The 22,542-nt window shown below is 41.9% G+C and overlaps 1 protein-coding gene across 5 annotated transcripts in view; it reads right to left on the bottom strand.

The window, feature by feature from the left end:
* The window catches only part of grin2bb (glutamate receptor, ionotropic, N-methyl D-aspartate 2B, genome duplicate b), a 139,069-nt gene that overhangs the window by 102,659 nt on the left and 13,868 nt on the right, over positions 1-22,542 (bottom strand). For all 5 annotated transcript variants that reach the window (XM_084931136.1, XM_084931133.1, XM_084931132.1 and 2 more), the window contains exon 3: positions 5,117-5,812. In XM_084931136.1, the coding sequence (XP_084787262.1) occupies positions 5,117-5,812 (696 nt within the window). The remainder of the gene's footprint in view (positions 1-5,116; positions 5,813-22,542) is intronic.

Here is a 22,542-nt window from a genome sequence, read left to right as displayed (position 1 = left end):
CCTGGTGTTTCCATCTCCATAATTACCTTGTATGTGTTTACAACCCTTGTTTCCCCTTATTTTTTTCCGTATCATCCTTTTCCTGTACTGTTACTACTCCTGTCGTCTCGTTTCATAGCTCTCTGTGTGTATGTCTGGAGGTCCTGTGATTCCTTATGGACCAGGTTTCCTTCTTTAATAAAGCTTTTTTTCATTTGACACCAACCTATGAGTCTGCATTTGGGGTCCTCCATCACTAAACCTGACATCCAGCTGCTTTTTTGCAGACATAATTGCACAAACATGTAAACACATGTTTCTGCAACTTGTTGTGTTTCTAGTTTGGTCTTTTCGACTTCCTGTATCTATTGCCAGCTGCTTTAAACTAAGTCAGAGGTCTTCAACAGTTCACACATGTGAACTGTTAAGAGCTCCTTTTTTGAACGAGCAGCAAAGCCAGTACAAGAAGAGGAGGGGTTGCAGAGGTGTTTCGATTTCACTCACATTTGTTTCGATTTACCTCACTGACTAGCTGATTAGGTTTAGGAGAAGGTCAGGGTTTGGTTTAAAAAAAGACATAAATAAGTTCACAGAAATAAATGCACACTGTGATGGTGAAGGTCACCAGTCTGTTGTGCCGAGACACTGGGCCATTAAAAGCTGAACCGATCGGGTTTTCATCTCCATGCCTTGCCACAAGTGTATAAAATCATGCACCAAGCCGTATATCCTGCATTTATAAACATTTATGAAAGAACGGCGTCGGTTTTGAGAGGTCACTGGTTTGGTAGTTGGATGGCACCACTGCAACAAATCAGTCTCTAAAATCTATTTCTTCTTAGACAATCCACGATCAACTATCAGTAAAGTTAAAGAGTGTTGTCATGGAGTGCTGAGGTGCATAGTACATAAAAGTCACGAGTCCTTTAGGTGTATATATGGCTCCATTACTTTTGCCATATATGTAAGGTTTTCCAGGCTGGTCCTCTCCTCAAACTATAAAACCTCAGGTCAGAGTGGTGCTACTTGAATTTTTATGTTAAGGAACTGACCAAAATCTAAAAAAACCGATGTGGCAGTAGCACGCCACTGTTAAAGGAGACATTAATGTCAGTGGTTTGGAATATTTACAACACAGTAATCCCAGTTTACTGATGAAAACTTACATCAAATGCAAAATTTATTTGCCTCCTGGAGTAGAAATTATTAGAAAACCAAAATGTTCACCCCAGTCTTATGACAGCTCATAAAGCTATTTGTTACTGTGCAGGAGTGACAACATAATTTTTAACTGATTTCCAAGAGAGGCTTTTTACTACTTCTTCCTCCCAGCTTCCTGTCGTCTTTCCAGTGACTCAGGTGTTAGAGCAGTTTAAATACCAATCGGGCTGATCCCTGATTCTCCGGCCACATGCCCAATAATCTTTGAGCAAGATACCGAACCCCGAGTTACATCCATGAGTGCGAGTTTGTGTGTGTGACTATAAGAAAGATAAAAAGGATGAGTGTGTGTGTGTGTGTGTGTGTGTGTGTGTGACTGGGTCAATGAGACCTGCAGTAGAAAGTGCTTTGAGTGCTGAATTGAGTAGAAAGGCGCTATATAAGTACCATTCCATTTATACCCATGAAGGATAAAACCCCAAAAATATATCTTTATAAAACTGCTTCAAGCATGATTTTGCACTTGCATTCCTGAGATTATTCCCCGAAGGAACTCATCACACAGGTAAACTTGAAGATAAAATATTTTCCACAAGCTTCAACAAAACATAACCACAAAGTTTTGGCTTCTTGCTCTCAGCAAATTCTTTTTTGTCTGCCTAAACCTAACTAACCACTGAATGAAAACAAAATTTAAGTATAAAACTCTCAAAGCTGAAGATCTTGTGACTTTTGCCACCACATCCAACAACACGTACTGCTCAAGGCTGACCTTGCAGCTCTTTCAAAGACTGGAGCCGCAACAAATTTGGTCCACGAATACAATTCAGTAATTTATTTTACACTAGTTTGCAAAGTGTCACAGCTGTTGTTTGCATGAATCTACACAGATTAAATGAATCTAAATCGGAAAAACGGGACAATTTTTAATGGTTTGTGTGACTGCACAGTTCAAAATAAAATCCAGCCACTTTAAAAATTTGAACTTACGCCACTGAAAGGCAAATCACTTTTCCTCTTAGTCTCGCTGGCCTGTTTTGGATCCTCTCTGCATTTTTAACCTTGTTTTTTTTTTAGCGTTAATCTTTTCATCTTTCAATTCAAAACCTCACCCACCGCCACATCTTTAGCAGCCATGACCTTTTCTCTTTCAGCTCTGCTTTTGTCAGACTCAGAAATAATCATTGCTTTCCTCTATCTCACACTAATTGCTTTTATATAGTACGTAGAGGGAAATGTATAAGCAAGTGGTTGCCGTGCCAACCGTATCCACTGCATTCACCCCCTCGTGTGTGTGTGACTGACAACAAGCAGAAGAAGAATAAAGGTTTAAGGAGAACGAGCCAAGTGAGCGGTAATCACTGAGAATGAGAAACTGCTGAGATTTCCTGAAAAACTGTGTTCAGCATCAAATGCATTAACCCACACACACACGCACGCACGCACACATTCCTCTCTCATGCGTCGCATTTCCTCAGCAGTGCTTTTACATGACTCTCACACTCTTATCAATCCTTTCGCCTCTGTCACTCTCAGCCTGTGGCCTCTGTCTCCCTGTCAGCTGCAAAATGCGATAATTATAGGTTAAGCAAACTCCTCTTCCTCCTTCACACCCACACACGTTGTGTTATGTCATAACCTTCAACCCCCCCCCCCCCCCCCCACTTGTTTATTCTGTTCGCTCTGTCTTCATCTCTTCAGTATCATCTCTTCATTGTATTCTTTCTCTACGCAGCGTCCATGCAACTGTCTTTTAGAGAAGCGGGGAAGAAAAGGCTGCGTAGGCTCTGAGTGTTTCTCACTGGAGAGAGCTCCTTCTTGCAAGGACATTAAAGCAGCTCTCTTTGATTTGGAGCATTCATTTGATTCTTTGTTTACTCAAATTGAGAGGTATCCTTGATTGAAAATGTTCTTCGAAGCAACAAGTCAAGGCACAAGATGCGATTTCCAGATTATATTAAACTCACTTGCTGTTTTCGGGGATTTTATGATCCATAATAAACATATTCGAGCACAGAATCAGTTCAAGCAGGCACAAATTCAAGCCACAACAGCCATAACAGGCCGATTTCAGTTCAGCTCAAGCTCAATCAATACCCAGTTCTAATGGATTGCTATTTAAGTTGTGGTATTTTAAGTCACTTTAGCCTGCCTACAGTTGATGCATATCTGCAAGCTACTTTGCAGCCCACCTCCACTCCAGCTTCTTGTTTTCATGCTGTGTCTAACTTAATATCTGCTGTTGTTTTTGATGTCTGCTGTGTTCTGTGCTGGGTCTTGCTGCTATTCGTGGCAGCAACCCCTGGCCTAACCGAGCTGCTGAAGCTCAACCTGAGCATCAGAATAGAGGGATTTAAGTGAATCTGGATGTCGCAAGGTTGTTGGTGCCAGGCAGGCTAGTCTGTGTATTTTAGAAGCTGCTGATCTACAAACTGTTTTTAACAGTAATTCAAAAAACACCCTCACTACAACCAAAGTATGCAGAAGAGCACTGAATTTAAAAAATACTGGACCATGAAGCAGATGGGCTTCAGCAGTAGAAGAACGGGACACTCGATCTAAAAGTCTCACAAAACTGGTCTACAGAAAATTTGAAAAACATTGCCTGGTCTGATGGATCTCTATTTCTGCCGCAACATTTAGGTGGCAGGGTGAAAACACGGATCCATCCTGCCGTGTAGCAACTGTTCAGGTTGGTGGTGGAGAATTTACATGTTCACAATACACACGAGAGCTGCTAATGTAAAGTCTTTAACTGCAGCAGTTTTAAGCAATCTATCTGTAATTTTTTCTAATGATTATTTTCATCTCTGAAAAATTGCAAGTATGCAGTAGAGAAAAATGCATGTGCTATTTATTGCATGATAATATTTACAGTTTTTTTATCGGGGGTTTTCAATCAGTATGAGCATACAGTGGTTTGACTTTTATGTGAGTTTTAAAAAATTATGGGCAATGGAGCTTTTCCGAGCCGGCCCGAATCCCTGATTTAATTGGTGTCATTTCCTTAAAGTCCTCACCAGCCTCTAACATAATGCAGTACTGCGATAAAACTTTCAGGACTTTTAAAAATGTTCAATACACTTAAAAAAACACACTCAACTTATTCCACTAATAGATATGTGGCTGGAAGGTAAGATTTGTTTTTCCAAACTATAACAAGGTCAACAGAAACTTTTGCACTTGGTAACAAACAATATGTTGAATCTACTGTGCGCTCCACAGCAAGCATGCATCTAAAAGTTAATTAAAAAAAACTAAAAACAAAATTTTTAAAAACTCCTCCTGCACGCTTGTACGGACCCCGCCATTCCTCTGTGAGAAACTTAAAAGGCTATTAACACGACATCTTTGAGGCTACATTTCAAACCTGTTCTTTCGGGGTTATGGATTCTACTTGTGCAGCCCAGTTTGTGCCAAATCTCGTGTATCTCAGTCCCACAGAGATGTTTTTTTGACTTATTATGTACTCTTTTGTTTCCCACTGTGAGTGCTTTGAACGTTGAGTCGACTCGCTGTCAGGAGCTCCGATGTGACGTCAGGCTCGGAGGGCCGGGGGGGGGGGGGGGTCTATTAACAGCAAAATCAATCAGTCGAGAGTTGGCTTGGAATAAGAAGCAGCACCGAGCACTGAGGGGCTGATGCAACAAAAGTACAAGGACAAATTAACAAATGATACTACTGACAGACTTCACACTCATAAAAAAAAACAGTTCATTATCTCAGAAAAAATGATTCAGCTATTTGTTTTCTTTCAGTGAATTTTGACTGGAATTATTGCAGCTGATATGATTAATCTAGAAACCTGCACGGGAATTATATTATTAGTTGTAAGTACATTACTCTAAATTGTATCTAGGAGACATTATTCTACTGCAGGATGAGGTATATCTCTTTTCCCTTCACCTTAATATTTGTTCCCGATTATAGTGGACTGTGGATCAAAGCATTGATGCGCTCAGCCGAGTTCTCCTACCTTAGCAGCCATGACCATGGCAGATCCTCCTCTGATGCCCAGTATGGGGATGTGTGTCTGCGCAGAGATGAAGTCCAGGATCTGAGCGATGGCCTCCTGATCTGTGTCATCACCGAACACGACGCCTTGCAGTGGGTTCCTTGTCATTTGAGCGCAGATCCGATTGATGATACTTTTGGGGTCGGTCTCGTTCATGGTGACCACCTCGACTTTGGGAGGATACGGGATGTGGAGGAAGTCCTCCTTCTCAAGTCCAGCCCCCAAGGCTACTTCACTAGAGTTGCCCACCAGGATGACAGCAATGCTGAGCGAGTTGATCAACTTGGGACTGATGGGGGGAAGTGCTGGAGAGCCGGGGGAGTAATGCGGAGGGATAACTACACCCCTCTGGTTGCTGCCTCCCCTCTGGCCTCCTTGTCCCCCTGGGGAACCTCCAGGCCCAGTTCCTGGACCTCCGCCCCTGCGGGACTCGCAGACGGGCAAGAGGACAATGGAGAGGAGGAGCAGAGAGAAGGACAGAGAGCGGAAAGGCAGCGTCAGCCGAGGGCACGGATAAGGGTGATAGGATGACCGGTCTGGAGGAGGAGAGGGAGGATGGGTGGAGGAGGAGGAGGGGGAGATCAATTGCTTGTCCTGAAGATGGGAGTGAGAACGGTGGAGGCTGACAAGCATTGTGGAGGAGTGTAAATGCCGTCCCTGGAGGCAAAGAGAACAGAGACAGAAAGAGAAGATAAATGCAAAACATCCGAAAAATGATGTTTAACACTTTAAATATGAACTGAAATATAAATTAATTAATACACAACAGTGATGATGCAAAACACGACCACCTGCAGAAAATGACAGTAACCACAGCCCACGTCAAGAGCTGGGACATATCAGATCACAGTACATTCAGAAAAACAGTCAATGACACATCAATTTGCAAAACAGGTCATGAACAGCCTGCAAAGTTTATCATCATCATGTTCTCATTTTTTCAGCTTTGCAAAAAAACATAAGAGAAACTTCAACAATATAACTCAGTTTACCTGTCGGTTTGCTGTAATTACAAAGAAACATTACTGTCATAAAACAAAAATGCGTTTGCACGGCTTCTCGAATTAGCTGTCTTACTTCGGTGGTTGGGTAGAAAGGACGCTGTAAAACTGACAGTAACGCAGATAATAATTCCCGGAGATAAATCATTCTGCTCTTGGGATGTGATCTTTTCTTGCAACCGAGTGCTTCCTGATGCAAAATACAGGAAAAAGCCAAAAGGTGTAGCCTAATTCTCTGCAATTCCATCCAGTGACCTTGATTGGACCCTTTTGTAGGTTGATTCTGGCCTGCGAGTCAGCTTTTTGACACTCTTTTATTAAGCTTGTAAGCAGCTGGATCTCACAGTCAACATCTTGCATATTGAAGGTGTAAATACCTGAGCTGTTTTGGCATGGGTTGCCAAGGTCCTGCTGTTTGAGAAAGGACAACCCCTGGCAACAGGGCTAGGATTCAGTTCACCTCACAACTTAAGGACTTGAAATTGTGTCCAACGTAATATTTTTTCCCAAAAGTTTGCACAAATGTTCCTAAATACACTCCACAGTTTGCCGACATCTGTTTTCAGTCTCACTACAGCTTTCCTTTCAAACGGGCCAGTAACTCGCCATTAAGCTTGCCGGACATACACTATATTGCCAAAAGTATTCACTCACCCATCCAAATCACTGAATTCAGATGTTCCAATTATTCCCAAGACCACGGGTGTATAAAATTTAGCACCTAGGCATGCAGACTGTTTCTACTAACATTTGTAAAAGAATGGGTCGATCTCAGGAGCTCAGTGACTTCCGGCGTGGTACCATGAAAGGATGCCACCTGTGCATCAAATCCAATCATTAAATTTCCTCACCACTATATATTCCAGAGTCCACGGTTAGTGCTATTATAACAAAGTGGATCAGATTTGGAACAACAGCAACTCAGCCATGAAGTGGTAGGTCACATAAAATCTCAGAACTTTCTGCTCCGTCAATCGCTACAGACCTCCAAACTTCATGCGGTCTTCAGATTTGCTGAAGAACAGTGTGTAGAGACCTTCATAGAATAGGTTTCCATGGCCAAGCAGCTGCATTCAAGCCTTAAATCACCAAGCACAATGTAAAGTGCCGAATCCGGTGGTGTAAAGCATGCTGCCACTGGACTCCAGAGCAGTAATAATGCCTTTGCTCTTTGCTTTATGTTAAGGATAAGGCTAATAAGCCCAGTTCTGGCCAGGCTATCAAAATACAGAAAATTTGACCCTTTAACCGCAGAACAAGCTAAGTGACCCATATAGCTGGAAATAAAACCTCACAGAGAGAGAGAGGGCTGTGAGCTCTCATAGACCATCAAGTGACAATGCCACATCCATTACACTGTGCCGTGACTTCCTCGGAGGAACCCTGTGGCACACATCAAAGACAGAGCAGGAAAGAGAGGGAGTTTTGTGTGTTTGTGTGTGTGTAAGTGAGTGTGTGTGCGTCTCTGTTTTAAGGGAGTCATGATAGCACTGGGTGCATTTTGACAGATTGACAGCCTCACAGCTTCATGGACTTGCTGCCAGGCTAAGTGACCATTAGACACTCACTGAGTGTCTCTCCCTCCCTCCCTCCCTCCCTCCCTCTCGCTCCCTCACTGCTTCCACTGCTTTTCTCTCCTTAGCAGTCCAAACCTGTCTTTTTGGCCGCTCCCTTCAACTCTCTGAGACCCATTTGCTGATCTTTGAAGTCAACTGCAGACCTGTTAGTCAGTATTATTGCCGTTATTCGCTGCTACTATTAGCACATGTACAAAGAACAGCGGAGACGAGCATGGAAGGAAGAGGGGCGAAGGGAAAGAAAGTGGGAGAGATAGAAAAGGGAGAGGCGGGGTGAAAGATGTAAGCAGAGGGAGGTGACAGGCAGGGAGAAACACAATTAGTCATAGCCTGATGTGAGAATTGTGGTTTCTGAGTGCGCACACATACAAGTGAACAGGGAGTGCAAATTTGGGCATATTTTCTGCACAGATAAAGATGAGTATATGTTCATGCCTCTATTCTAAATTAAGCACAAAGGAGCACTTGAGGAGAAGGATAAATGAAGGGTAAGAGTAAAAAGCTTTGTCTCTCTACCTCCTTCACACAACACCTTTGCTAATCTTTTATTTAACAAGCAGCCTGTGTGTTGCGGAGCTGATACAGTCAGCACCCATAGCATAAAAGTCCAAAAAAACCAAAAGAGGGAGAGAGAAGTTGTGAGCACTGCTGATGTCTGACAGAAACCAGCAAATCTGCGCTAAAAGAAAGAGGCCGAACCGCCTGGATGTGATCGCCACATACCAAAGAAAAAAAACCAAACAGTTTGTCTAAAAGGTCTAATTACCAGAGGTTTGTCAGGCTTAATTGCAGGTGCACATGCTAATTGTAAACGAGCTGAATTCTCCATGAAGACACCAGAGCCTAGAGAGAGAGAGGAGGAGGAGGAAGCGAGTGGGAGGAAGGCAGCAGAGAGAAGAGGAGAGAGAAGAGAGGGGCGAGAGGAGAGAATAAATAGAGACATACACAAAAGAGATGGAGGTGGAGGAAGGAACAGCAATAAGAAACCCAAAGGAGGGAGTGAAGGAGGGAGGCGTGGAAGGTGGAAGAAGGGAAGATTAAAAGAAGACATGATTACCATGAGATGATAAAAGAAGGACCAAGGGTGGGGAGGAGGTTAATGAAATGTTTTGGGGTCTATTTTTGTTTTGTGAAAGCTATAGTGTACAGTAAGTTGGATAAAAATGGCTGAACTTCTGAAAATGAGCAGATGAAATCACTCAGAGAGGGCAGTGGAGAGAAAGTATGAAAAAAAATGTTTAAAATCCCACAAGAAGTGTGACAGCAGCAGGAGAGGGAGAGAGAGCGGAGAGACGCACAGAATCATCCGGGTTCCTGTGTAACGGCAGAGCTCGGTTTCCATGGTAACAATTCAAATATGCCTCCACATAACACCCTGACGGACAGGAAGATACACACAACTCGCACAGTACACTACATGCAGTGCGTGCCCTCTCCTAATAATACACAATTTACTTTTTATCTAAGCTGGCGCATATTGCCGGCGCCGACTCTCACTGACAAAAATAAAATACTTGTAACATAAAACAAACAGCACGAGGGCCCCTTCCGCGCAAACGTGTGCGCGCGCGCTCCCGCACATCTGCACAAACACCTGTGAGGTGAGTTAACGCGCTCCTGCAGACGGAGAAGATCCAGTCCTCCTTTTTTTCTTTTTTTTGACCGTACCTCACATTAAAAATGGATGTCCAGAAGTGCTACCGGCAAATAAACAGAAATAACACGATGGATGGGAGCAGCCAGCCGGCAACACTGAGCGGGAGCGGCTGTGACATGCGGACTAATCAGACCTTCATGCAACGTCTCCGCCGTCATTAACAGCCCCCCCAATTAATAACATTTAAACACAGGGTGTCGAGAGTGGATTATTTACTCACAGCCTAATAGAACAAAACAGCATCAACAAATCGGAGCTGACATTTGAATCTATGTGCTCATCCGTGCCCATTACAGCGGCCGCACAGCAATTACAAAGAGAACATGGATAAGTGGCAATGGGCGCTAACACAAGACACTGCCATGAGTGCACTTCTTGTATCCAGTAATTTACTGCAGACGTGATTAAACGGCACGTGCAGACACAAAGCCCAAATGTGTGCTCCGTGGGTCAAACACGTTTCTGAAACCAACAAATTTTCGATACACCCCTCTGCCCTTTTGTCTCTCATTATGTTTCTCAGACAGGCATTGTTAAAGTTAAGCGAAACAGCTGTGAGGGAAACAGAACCAGGTTTTATGGTGAAAACATGATCTGTATATAAAAGATGGCCTTAACAATGTCAAAAAGTTGAATAATGGCAAATAGGGGGCGACTCTGCTGATTACATAATTAAAAAAGCTTGAATATAGATGTCTATGACAAACAAATGTCCTATTGGCTCGCATATTCTATTACTGTGTTCTTGAATAAGTTGGAAGTCTAACTTTCCGAGTCCCAGTTCTAATTTTAATCTGGAACACTCCCTCAGCTTTTACCACTTGGAAAGCTAGAGCAACCCCAGCAACTCTGAGTTAGTATTCCAAGATGGCAGCACTGGACATAAACAGTAGTAAAACTGCAAAACCTTTCCTTTATATTGTCACTGTTGTGTATTCATGACTCGCTAACTAAGCTATGCACCGAGCACTGACCAAGCTCTATCCACAAATGTCCTGTGCAGTGTTTTTAAGTGCAAATAAACAATTATTATGCTGTATTGCTAGTGATACCTGAATGGCTCTACATTGCTAAGAACCAACACAAATCCTGTTTTTCCTTGCTCTTCCTGCAAAGTTCCGAGCTATCTGGAAGGCAGCATATACAACACAAAGGGCAACATTTGCAGGTGAAAAACAAAGCCAAAGAATGCAGTTCCAATAGGTCCCACTAGAGGCTGCCTCCAATGTGGATTCAGTTCTCATGTTAAAAAGTTTATAGCCAGGTACAAAAGATCAGATCAGAAAGAGTGAAAAGTGCAACACAATTCAGAGATGGAGAGAATTTGCCTTAAAAGTAAAAGTTGCACATTTTAAAACACGTTGGTAGTTCCAAGGAACAATTCTATTTTGAAGTCAATTTACCATTTGTGTCGCACTTTTCCAAGTTGTACTACTAGTACACAGTATTTACAGACAAGCATGAAAAACTACAAGCAACTATGGCAATCTGCTAGCAACCAAAGCAATCTCTTTGGAAGTTTTTGGTGCAGCACCTTCTTTGCATCCAGTTTAATCCAGTGAGAGCCAGGAACCACTGCCAGCCAGGCAAGGATAACACATTTTTCCCTAGCAACTGGCAGTTGTATCACATGTAATATTGTGGACAACTCTTAGGCAATCCACACCTGCAGTACCCTGGGTTTCCCAGTCAAACTTGCTTTAAAAAGCCAAAATGGCAACAGTAAAAATGCTCAGCTTGAGGCTTCACTATATGACCTTGTTAACTAATGGGTGGTGGTCAAAGGAGCTTGCAAAGAAAAGCGTCTGGACTTCTTTAAGTTACTTGAAGACGTTTCACCTCTCATCCGAGAAGCTTCTTCAGTTCTAAGGTCAAATGGTGGAGAGTCCCAGATATAAACCTAGTGGGAGTATCCCCCCACAGAGGGACAATTGAGGGGGGATACTCCCTCTGTGGGGGCAGCCATTGTCCCTCTGTGGGGGGATACTCCCACTAGGTTTATATCTGGGACTGTCCACCATTTGACCTTAGAACTGAAGAAGCTTCTCGGATGAGAGGTGAAACGTCTTCAAGTAACTTAAAGAAGTCCAGACGCTTTTCTTTGCAAGCTCCTTTGACTACGATGACCTGGATGACTGAGAACCTTCACAGACATAATGGGTGGTGGTTATGTCCATCTTTTACATACAGTCTGTTTGTGAGTGAAATAAAGATAGGTCTTAATGAAAAATGTCCTATGTGTTGGTCCAAGCATGAGTGTAAATATAGGTCCAGAAATAGCTTCTTGCATTAGGTAACGCTATGTTAATTAGCCATGTGCTAGTGTTGCTATTTGGTAATACAGAATTGATAATGTAAGGCTAGAGCAGGTGTGCCTCGGGTTAAGAGTGAACAGATTCATCATCAAGCCTGCAGTTGAAAAAATATTTTTTACTTATTATGAGCAGAAGATAAGGAGTGTGGATCTGGAGAATGGTTAAATCCTTAATACATTCAGACACCTCCTGATTGAGTACGTGGCCTCATGTTTTCCCCAATGTGAGAAGATGAGTTTGTGCCCTCCCTACATGCACCAATACACACACGCACACCGTGAGGTTAATGTGCGCACAGCACCATCTGGGCTGAGCTAGATCATGCCAATAAGATGGCGCCATCAACCGTATCGGCCTTAACATTTACAAAGAACATTGATCACAGAAGTCTGTCAAATGGCACAGACCACCAATTGAATAACCAGAGCTGCATAAGACGTGCAACTGCACAAGCTCGCCATCACAGGGCTCCAATCTGCCAGTGAAAAATCGACATGATCAATCAGTCCATCAATAGTTTGCTTTGATCAGCTTGTCCCCTGTCAATTCCCCCAATTTGTGAGGACTTTACTGGTCACATGTTTCCCATGGATATTGCAGTGGATTACAGACTCCAGGGTGTATGCTGCACAGGCTCTAAACAGCCGTCTGAGACATTAAAACTCAAGCTGCCACTTTATTTGAAACATACGTAGGCCATCATTACCAGGCCCTGCTATATCCCTGGGGGCTTGATGTGGTGGGCTGCACTGTATAGTGATTGAAAGGCATTGTGGATAACATAAGCTGACAGGCATATCTATTAAGGAGCCCATTTACATTCAGTGGGTGGTCAGTTAAAGGTAAGAGTGGTACTTTTCTCATCCGAGCTGAAGCACACGCTGCATCAGACATGACTTATAAGTAATATCAAATTGCACTAAACTCGACACTTTGGTGAATTAGAAAACTACTTGACTTCGAGGAATACACACAGTATGAGCCGACAGTCCAACAGCGCAAAAAAATCTCAGCGTTGAGGGTTTTTATTTAATTTAAAGGTCTGGATTTCCCTCGGTGAGACGCAGCAGCAGGTGACAATGTTTGACATTTCTGCTTATTGTCGTAACTCCAACACAGCATCAATAATTCAAAACTGTACTCTATTAGCTGGTGGAGATTGGGAGACTGGTTTTTCAGCCACACAGGAGCAAATCAGCAACTGTCTCGCGTACTATATCTCAATGTCCAAAGGGGCCTTAAAACCACAGAAGGAAGCTAGTTTAAAATAGAGATGGACCGATCCGATATTACGTATCGGTCTGATACTGACCTAAATTACTGGATCAGATATAGGAGAGAAATAAAAACTGTAATCCAATCCATTAAATATCACAAAAGCACCTCACAAAACTTGCGACATGGCGCAACTCAGCTGATAACCTTAGCAGGTCGGGGCAGCATGCGTAACATGATAGAGCGGCTTTGGGGTACCAGACCTGTTGGCGGTCTGGTTGAGCATTTGGAGCCTCGCTACCAAACCGGCATTTCATGTCTGAAAAAATTATCCAAGAGAGAAGTGAAGCAAGTGTGTAAGTTCATCTCTGAGTGTTTGTAAAGCATTTACATGTTCAGCTTAACAACCGATATATGGAGTGACTGCCTCTCTCCCCCTCCCTCTCCTGTTGCTACTTCAATCATGACACTGATCAATGATCAGCTGATCGGCTTTTCTGTCACGACTCTCGTCTCTCTTGTTTGCTTTTGGCCCACTTTACAACAGAAAGAGGAAACCAGCGGATAAACAACAGCAGCACGTTTAAGCTTAATAAGCTGTTGTTAGAATTTATTTAATATTACTTTCTACACCAGGATCCTTTTTTACGTAGCTGACAGCTGGTAACCAGAGATGGGCAGTACTGTAATCTGATTACTTTTTTTAAGTAACATGTAAAGTAAGGGATTACTATTGCAAAAACGGTAATTAGATTACCGTTACAATACCTTGGTCACACTAGAATAAAAATAGGAGGGGAACTTCCTGACTCTGATTGCATTGCTATAAGTAGCTGCCATAACCAGTTGGTCACCCAGAGATTGAGCTTGTAAGTTTGGCAATAATTCTGGTCATGCTTTATTCAAGGTAAATGTTGAACCCTTCATAGCCGCATAGCAAGTAGTTGGTGAGTGTTTTACTTCCATGCAAAATCCACCTAAAGCACTTGAAAGGAGGAAACCTCTGTGCAACCAGTGTCACCAAGTGACACCAAGCAACCTCCTGCCAGGCATTTTTGCCTAGCGACCAGTTGTTGCCAGGCAGTCACTGACCGATCTCCAAGCTTGTGTGACTGGGGACCACAGTGAAAGTACCTATTGATCTTACGTTTTAGCTCAATGCTTCCATTCATGTGCTGGTGATATAATGTGTATTTTAATTTATTTTAACTTTTTCCTGACATAATTTTTGTTATTTAAGCTGCTAAACGACACATTGAAGTGAAATTCTGAAAATGGGTTTTGAGCGCTCACTCTCAGTTTCATTTTGAGGACAGTCGTTTTCGGCGTTTCGATGTCACAGCTCTTTAGGATGTAACCCTTTTTATTTTTAACAGAATTAGAAAACTGACTCACGAGCTGTTTCATAGATGGAAAAGACGTGTGCTCCATGGAACAGCTTGTATTTCACCAAAAAGTGATGTGTCAGTCAGACTCATGTGACACCGTTGTATTCACTCAGGTAATCAGACATCATGCAGCTATAATGGCTCTCCTGCAGAGGTGGTGGAAGCTAACAAAAGTTCTATTTACATCCTCTATAATTATTCAATTCATTCTCACAAAGTCTCACAAAGTCAACTGTCAGCGAGGCCTGACTGTTAGCAGCAAAATACCCTGCCTCCCCACTGTACTGTTACAGTCATAACTGGATAAAAAGATACAGACTAAGCTGCTTTTGTTCACCGTGAAATCAAATGACCAGAACCAAATATGCCTCGGTCCATCTTTAAACGCTTCCCCACCCTGCTCTATCTGTGCCACTCCCGTTTACATTTTCCTAAATATTATTCACCCCTCTTAAACAGGAATCTAAACATCTTTTTAAAAGATGAAAGACCTTATTAAAACAGCCCGGTCCTTTCATTTTTCAGCCAATATTTCTCAAACATGAGCAAATTGTTTATTTGCGTGAACTATTTCCAGCTGTGGACAAATACTAAACACAAATAATAATTTGGTCCTCAAATGAGTATTTAAGGCTGCGGGATGGTGATTTAAAGACTAAAGGAAAACGTCAACAGCTACAGCTGTGTGGATATGCGTGTGTTCTTTTAAACTACAGCGGAGGGTCTGTAAGGAATAAACCATATAAACCACATCGCACTTGTTAATTGGTTTTTGCCTCATATCAGGAATGCATTGACCATTAGATAAATAAAGAGCCTCTTGCACTGAATCATGCTGACACTTTGGATGCTTCAAGATTTTAATTTAGTCACTGAGTGGGATGAGAGAGGCTGAGAGAAAGCAGATAAAAAGATATATAGTTTTGAAAAAGAAAGCAGACCCTCTGAAAGTTCTAAGGTTTTACATATTAAAGCAATAAAAATAAATGTTTCTCTTTCAGTTTGTAAAATACAACCTCAGATGAACAACAAAATATGGCCTATTATACCTAAGCCAAGAAGCAGAAGCAGTGTGTGAAATCTAAGTACACCTTCACTGCTTACATAAGAAACGAGAGGGTCAGTAACACCAAGGTGCTGCTAGTCAAATGCACTTGATTACCTGATCATCAGCAAATGTGAGGACCTCCATGAAAGCAGCAAAAGCGGTTTTGGTAGTTAGTAGCAATTGTAACCACCCATCAATCTCAGAAGGCTTATAACACTATTTCAATTTGTAATCTTTGTATAGTTAGAAACATCTTCCCAGGCGTCGATGTCCCAGGAAACCTACCACAAGGTCAAACCCTGCAATCCTCAGAGGAATTGCAAAAAACCTTGAGAACCACTTCTCAGACTCCATAGGCCTCAGTTAGCATATTAAATGCTAAAGTTCATGACAGAACAGCTAGAAAGAGACTGCACGTGTATGGCTTATTTGGAAGGGTTACCAGGAGAAAGGCTTCTCTCTCTGAAAATAACATAGCAGCAAAGTTTAGGATTGCAAAGGTGCAACTGAACACAAGACTTCTGCAAAAAGTATATCTGCACAAACACCTCACAGCAGCTGTTAAGCACAGTGCCGGTGAGGTGATGATCTGGGCTTGTTTTGCAGCCACAGGACCTGTGCACGTTGCTGTCACTGAGTCCAACCCCAAACTCCTTTGTATACCAAAGTATTCTAGAGTCAAATGTGACACCATCTGTCCGGCAGTTAAAGCTTGGCTGAAAATGGTCATGCAACAGGATAGTGATGCCAAGCACAGCATACTGCAACAGAATGGCTGGAAAATAAAAGAATGAAGGTACTGGAAAATCCAGACCTCAAACCACTTGAAATGTTCAAGACAGCTTTCCAAAGACTAAAATCTGTTTAAGTAATCTTTAATACTTCTTCCCTACCGACTAACCTGTCACCTCGCGCACTGCGTTGCATATGGGCCAGAATGGCAGAGAAAAATCACTGCCTTATTGAAGAGGGTCTTGGGTGTTTCATTAAGTGCACTTTAGTTTGGTCAAGAATCCTCTCCCTGCTAATTGCACTTATAACGAGACACACTGTGGATCTCTACTGTCGTACTGAGGCTGCCTCAGCCCTCGAAACAACATTATATGATCTCTTCATCAGAGGCAAATAAACTGACTGGGACAGAGAGTGCGCACACGCGGACAACAGAATATACACACTCAGGCAAAGGGACGATGACAAACACAGGGTTGAGGCAGGATCCATCTATCCCCTGAGGTCTTCATTACCTCATTGAAGCCATTTATTCCACTGAGGTTACACTGCCACAGCAGTCCAGGTCCTTTAGAGCCTCATAGGGTCTGGACCACCTCTGTTTCGTCGGTGCATGCTTCTGCAATATGTATGTAATGGTACAATAGCCTACAGTGCACACTGGTTTTTCTTTTTCTTTTTAAAAAGGGTCTTGTAACTCACTCTGATACAATGTGCTACCCACAGCACAGTGTATAAAAAGCCACTCACACCATGTTTTCAACCTCGGCTGAAATGTATTTTCGCAGGTTTCTTTTAGTGGCCTTTCTGAAAAGTAGAAACATGATACTGTAGTTTTCCATCCACAAGCAATTTTGGTCTCAACTGCTTCTCTGGTGGCACAATCTGAGTGTTGAACAGCTACAGCTCTCTTGAGGATTTGATAGCAAGTCTGTGGCATCAAGGGAGTAGATAAAATAACTCAGTGGCTATCCACTCTGTCTGTTTTATAATTCCCCTTAATTACCTGAGGCCACAGACCTTTGAATTCCTCTACTACACATCGTCATACCTCCTCCAGCATCGGCAGCTGGTCTGCCCTCTCTGTGCCAAGAAGACAAGTCATTTTGTTGGATTTACTGAGCTGTTGTGCAAATATAATACCCAGACTGTCAACCACTGATAACAAATATTACAGGAAAAAATGTTCTTGATGTGTCTTAGAGCGAGTCTAAACGCTCGGCACCAAACCTCTCAGCTCTGTCAGCTAGTCACCATTCAAATAACATCCAGAAAACATCTGCTCCAACCTCTGGCCAAGTTTTCCTCAGTGTGCGGATGCACGTGTCACACAGAGGGCTATGGTGTGTTTCTGTTTTGTTTTCTCCCTTGCATGTTGCAAAAGGTGGAAATTCAAATAAAGACCTGACAAATTTAATGTGTTTGAGCCAATGATTGGGGGGGGGGGGGTTCTACATAAAATACATTTTAGCATCTCTAAAAGAGTTTTGACTTTCCATCGGAAGAAAATCAGAAGGACTGTGAACATATTTCATTTATCAAATGTTGAGAAATACAGAGGATACAGAAGTGAGTATGCAGACTCACTCCCCCCACATTTGAAGTCAGGAGAAACCTTGTTAATATTCCCACAAATGAAAACTCAACTGCAAAAGCTTGTGACTCTGAACCTGCCAGACAACACTGTTTTGCTTGTTTTTTTGTGATTATCTAACCAGAGTTTCTGAAGTACAGTCATTAAAAATCTTGGCCACAGACAGAAGAAAAGACTGTGGAGTTCTGCAGGTCCAGCAGAGACAGACAAGCTTATTCCTTAAAACGTGACAACACAGTGACAGAGCTGCTAATGATGAGGACACTGCATACAGACAAGCTGCACAATGCAACACATCACCAGCTGAAACATTCAGATTAACACATGAGCACCGCATGAAGTGTTACGCTTAAATGTGGATAGCAGATATTTGCAGTATTAGAAGATTATTGTGTTCAGTATTAATGTATTATATATTTATTGTTTAAAAGGTTCAGTTTCTGTTGTTTCAGTTTAGTTTGAGATTGTCGTGATTACACAGTGAAAAGGCTTTAGGGGATTTATCCAACTAGGGCAACAGTTATTTTTATTACTAACTGATCTGCAAGTTTTCTTCAAATTGCTGTCCAAACAACTCATAATCCAATGATATTAGGCTTACAGTTAAATTAAAACTGAGCAGCAAATCCCCACAACTGAGAGACTATCTCATAATGGGCATTTTTACAGAGGGAAAAAAACCCCATCAGTTAATCAAACTGTTGGTCATTTCTAATCAGCTCCTCTTTGTTTAAAAATGGTCTTCACAGTCTGCGTACAGTATCTCCTGTAAGGATGAAACATTCTATTTCCGTGGGGCTGTTTTTTAAGAATAATTACAACTACATGGTGGCTTTTTAATAAAACGTATTCCAACTGTGAACATGTGTGTATTTAATTAAAACCCAGTAAGCTTAACAACATATCTTAGAGGTAAATAACCTCCACGCAGTACCGCCAAGGCTTTACTGTGACCAGCTGTAACACAGTGGTTTTATATTTACCACTTTATATTTTATATTTACCACATCCACACGCTGTCTCCTTCATCGTGTTTAGTGTCAGGCTACATCCACACGTATACGGTTATTTTTTAAATGAGGGATTTTTAATCTAGTCTACATGAATGCACAAAAGCATATCAAACAAACAGGTAATATAATCCGAACACTAAAAAACGTCTGGCTTATCAGAAGCCTATAAACAACAACACAGGCCGATGTGAAGAAAAGAACAGATAAAGTGTGCACCTTGTACAACAAAATCTTTCTTTTGGGTTTCTTGGATTATATAGAGTTTCTGAAAATCTTCATCCTAAAAGTCCTTTTTGGGGTCTTTTTTTTTTCAAAAGCTCCATTTTCATTGACCTAAAACACAATTTATGTGTAGATGAAAATCCAAAAAGCTAAGAAAAAGCTGCATTTTCCAAAATATCCCAGTCTGTTACTTCCTGTTTTACTTTGAAGGTTTTGGTTTCACGTCCTGTTCTTTTCCCACCTTTTGTCATCGTATAGTTCATAGTGCTGTGCCATACTGCACATTTTAGTATCAATCAGTATCAAGTAGGAATTGCAGATACCAGTACCGATGCTGATACCTTAAGCCTATAAAGCCAGTTTATGCAGGGAAGAGCAGTGTGTCATGGTTTATGACATGAACCATCATCACTTGTGTGATGATGGTTCATGTCATAAACCATGACACACTGCTCTTCCCTTTTGAACCTGGATTTTTTTGGTGACCTTGAATGTAAATGTGTCTGTCTTTGAATCCCTCTGGGTCAGCTTCTGCTTAAATGTGCTATAGGCAATAAATAAAACAGAGGTGACAGTGACAGTGTATATTTCTTTCATTTCAAAAGGAACAATTTATTTAGCACAATTCAGTGGGCTAATGAACTTGATGGACTTTGTTCAGTGACAATTTATCGATGCTATCATGCTAGTATCAATCCAATATCACTGTCAGCATTGTTATCAATACTATCGATATTTAGATTGATCCACCTACATCTAATAGATAAGCTTAACTGCTTTCATCTGTGTCTCATCCACAGTCATCTCTGAGTGTGTACGCTGCACAGTCCTGTCTTTCCCTTTGTCATCTGCTTTGTGTCACGATGGTCCGCCGTGCATTCCTGGACTCTTTGGATTAAACTTTTCTTGTAAACACTGTTGACTGAGTACATTACAGTAAGTGCAATCAGCAATCAGGGTTTGATGATTTTTAGAATCGTTATATCTGAGGGTAAATCCACTGAAAGTGTACACACATAGTATTTTTCTGTTAAAAACCTTTCCACCAGTACATTCTCCATCATTTGGGTTGGCCTTCACTGAAAACTCTCAGGAAACAGGAAACTGGTTTTAAATAAAAATAGTATCTGTAAAGCGATATTGGGTGTACTTCCAGTTTACTTCTGAGCCTTTGTTATGTCTCAGCTCCAATATTTTCCTGCTATTCTCCTCCAAATGGATGGTTTTTGATGGGCTGAGGGTTTTAACAGATGTGGGAAAAACTCTATTGCTGAATTTAAAAGCATCACACAGAATGTGGTGAAGAGACTTGTGGTTTTTTCCTGAAAGGCAACTTGTGTTTCTTTGTTGCGGGTATTTGTGTATTGTATATCATGTTGTAGAGCTTGCATTTTATGTTGTATCCTTGGCCATGTTTCGCTTTGTCAGGAAATCTCAGCTTAATGGGGCTTCCTGGTTAAATAAAAGTATGTAATGAATGCTAAAAGATTGTTTTGGGGTTTTTTTTGTTGATTTATTTTCTCCTCCGGAGCCCTGCACTTGGATCTCCAATGTTCTCTTCAGTGAATCATAACATCAGGTCAGTGTTTTACCCGTGAAGTTCACCTGTGAGTGCATCGCAGGCGTGCACGGCTGCTGTTGCTGGAGGTTTTCAGGAAACATCAGTGCGTTTTCTAGTTTGAATATTAATGTGAGAGCTTTCTTTCAGCTCTTGGAGGCATTTGATGACTGATTGCAACAAATGTCGGGAGGGGCAAATTGAAATCTTTTATACACTGAGGATGTGATCTGCCCTCTGCGCTTGGCTCACACACACTCCTACACTTAGACCTAAATCTCGCAGAAGCGCTCACCTTCCAGTTTACCCTCCCAAGAGGTTAACTCTACCTTTAATCCTCCTCTCTGTCTCACTGATCACCTGTTCCACAGCTTCATTAAGGGGAGAAGAAGAAGAAAAAATGCTGACAGCCGCAGCTCTTTCCCCAATAAGTACATCTCGCTGCTTCTTGTTCGGCTCTGTATTTGAGCGGGGGCATTTTCCTCCTCATTCCTGCAGCTGTCTGCGCTTCAAACCCACTCTCGGTCTCAAGTCACGGCTAATTAATTGACAAGTTGCCCCCACTGAGGGTCAAATGGAGACAGATTCACTGACACTTTGAACAGGTTTGGCAAGTAGATACCACCTGCTGTTAACACTGCTAAATATAAACAAGACGGCACGGCACAGCAAGCCCTGCAGTAAAATCCTGATTTTACCTTACAGAAGATGGAAACTATGTTACTTTCTTATCCAGCAGGTGGTGTTTCTAGCATATCTGTAAATAAATTAGCCATCTGGCAGCAAGTTTTTTGTTCTGATGAGTGCCATCACGCAAACCTATTTCTTCTTTTGATTCTAATATATTTGTTCCTTCTCTATCTTTCATCATTTCCCTCTTTGAAAACATAATTATCGCCTTATAATCCCCTCTTAGCGAAGTCATCTGCACAACGTGATTTCTCGGGAGTCCTGGTGTCTCTTTCTTGTGAGCCTTTTGAGGACAATATCATCAAATATGACTCAATCTTATTCTGCTATCTAACCCTCCATCAGTTCTACTTGTCTCAGCACCTCGGCCCTCGGTGCCAGATCTTGTCTTTTGTTTCAGTCTTTTCTATCTGTGTTTTAAAAAGAAAACAGATTAAAAAAGCCTCTCGCTCTAGTCCCTGCCTGTCGGTGGAGGAGCTTCAAACAGGCTCCCCTTGGCATGACATAAAGAGTGACTGTTTCTGATTAAATCTCTCCATGTGTGACAGTCAGATCATGTTATTATCGAACACAGGAAGGATGAAAGAGCCATTTCTAGCTGAACTTCTGCATCTGATACCTTGATGAAAAGAAAAGTATTTCCACTGAGGTAGCTGCAGTGTATATGGTGAGCAGAGCCTGCACAAACAGGCCAGCAGAAATGGTGTCGAGAGCACGCTCAGTTACAGAACGTGGGTAGCGGCGGCATCACAGCATCAGGCCCCCTTTTCTCTATTCTTAGCTCTTCCTCCTTCTCTCGCAGTCACACATGACTAGGTACTGAAGAGGAGAGGTAGAAGAGGCATCTTGGGTTTCTCTCACTCTCTAATAAAAATGAGATTGTGTGTACACTTTGTGTTATCACACTGTCTGTATTGACCACCGATCACCATTTTAATCTATCTTTTATTTTTTTATCATGTAAATTGTATAAAAGTGCAACTGACTGTCCAAATGACAAAGTTCTACGCTGGGCTGCCATTGTTTTCTATTGCTATGCTATTTCTCCAGCTAAATACGGACCACTTTTGGCCCGGGCAGTTTAATTATTCATCGCTTAATTTACATGCCACACAAACACGTATAAATATGAACTCCATATGTTGCGGTAAACACATTTAAATTGCCATTTTATGTTGCCAAAGCTAGATGTAGCACAGGTTAGGCCAGGCATTACAAATGATGTAACACCAATACAGCCGTAAATATCAAAAGGTGCTCGATAAAGATGTGAAATAGCTGGTTATCTAAAAGCTGATTCTCACAGCCAGATGGCTTCTGGGCTAAGAGCTTATATGGACACATAAAGACCAATAAATGAAATTTATTGGATGTAAA

Source organism: Perissodus microlepis, chromosome 6, assembly GCF_051167445.1.
Source record: "Perissodus microlepis isolate ML-2025 ecotype Zambia chromosome 6, ASM5116744v1, whole genome shotgun sequence".
Taxonomy (NCBI): domain Eukaryota; kingdom Metazoa; phylum Chordata; class Actinopteri; order Cichliformes; family Cichlidae; genus Perissodus; species Perissodus microlepis.
Note: the sequence above shows the minus strand (reverse complement) of the source record. Positions and strands in the feature narration are given on the sequence as shown.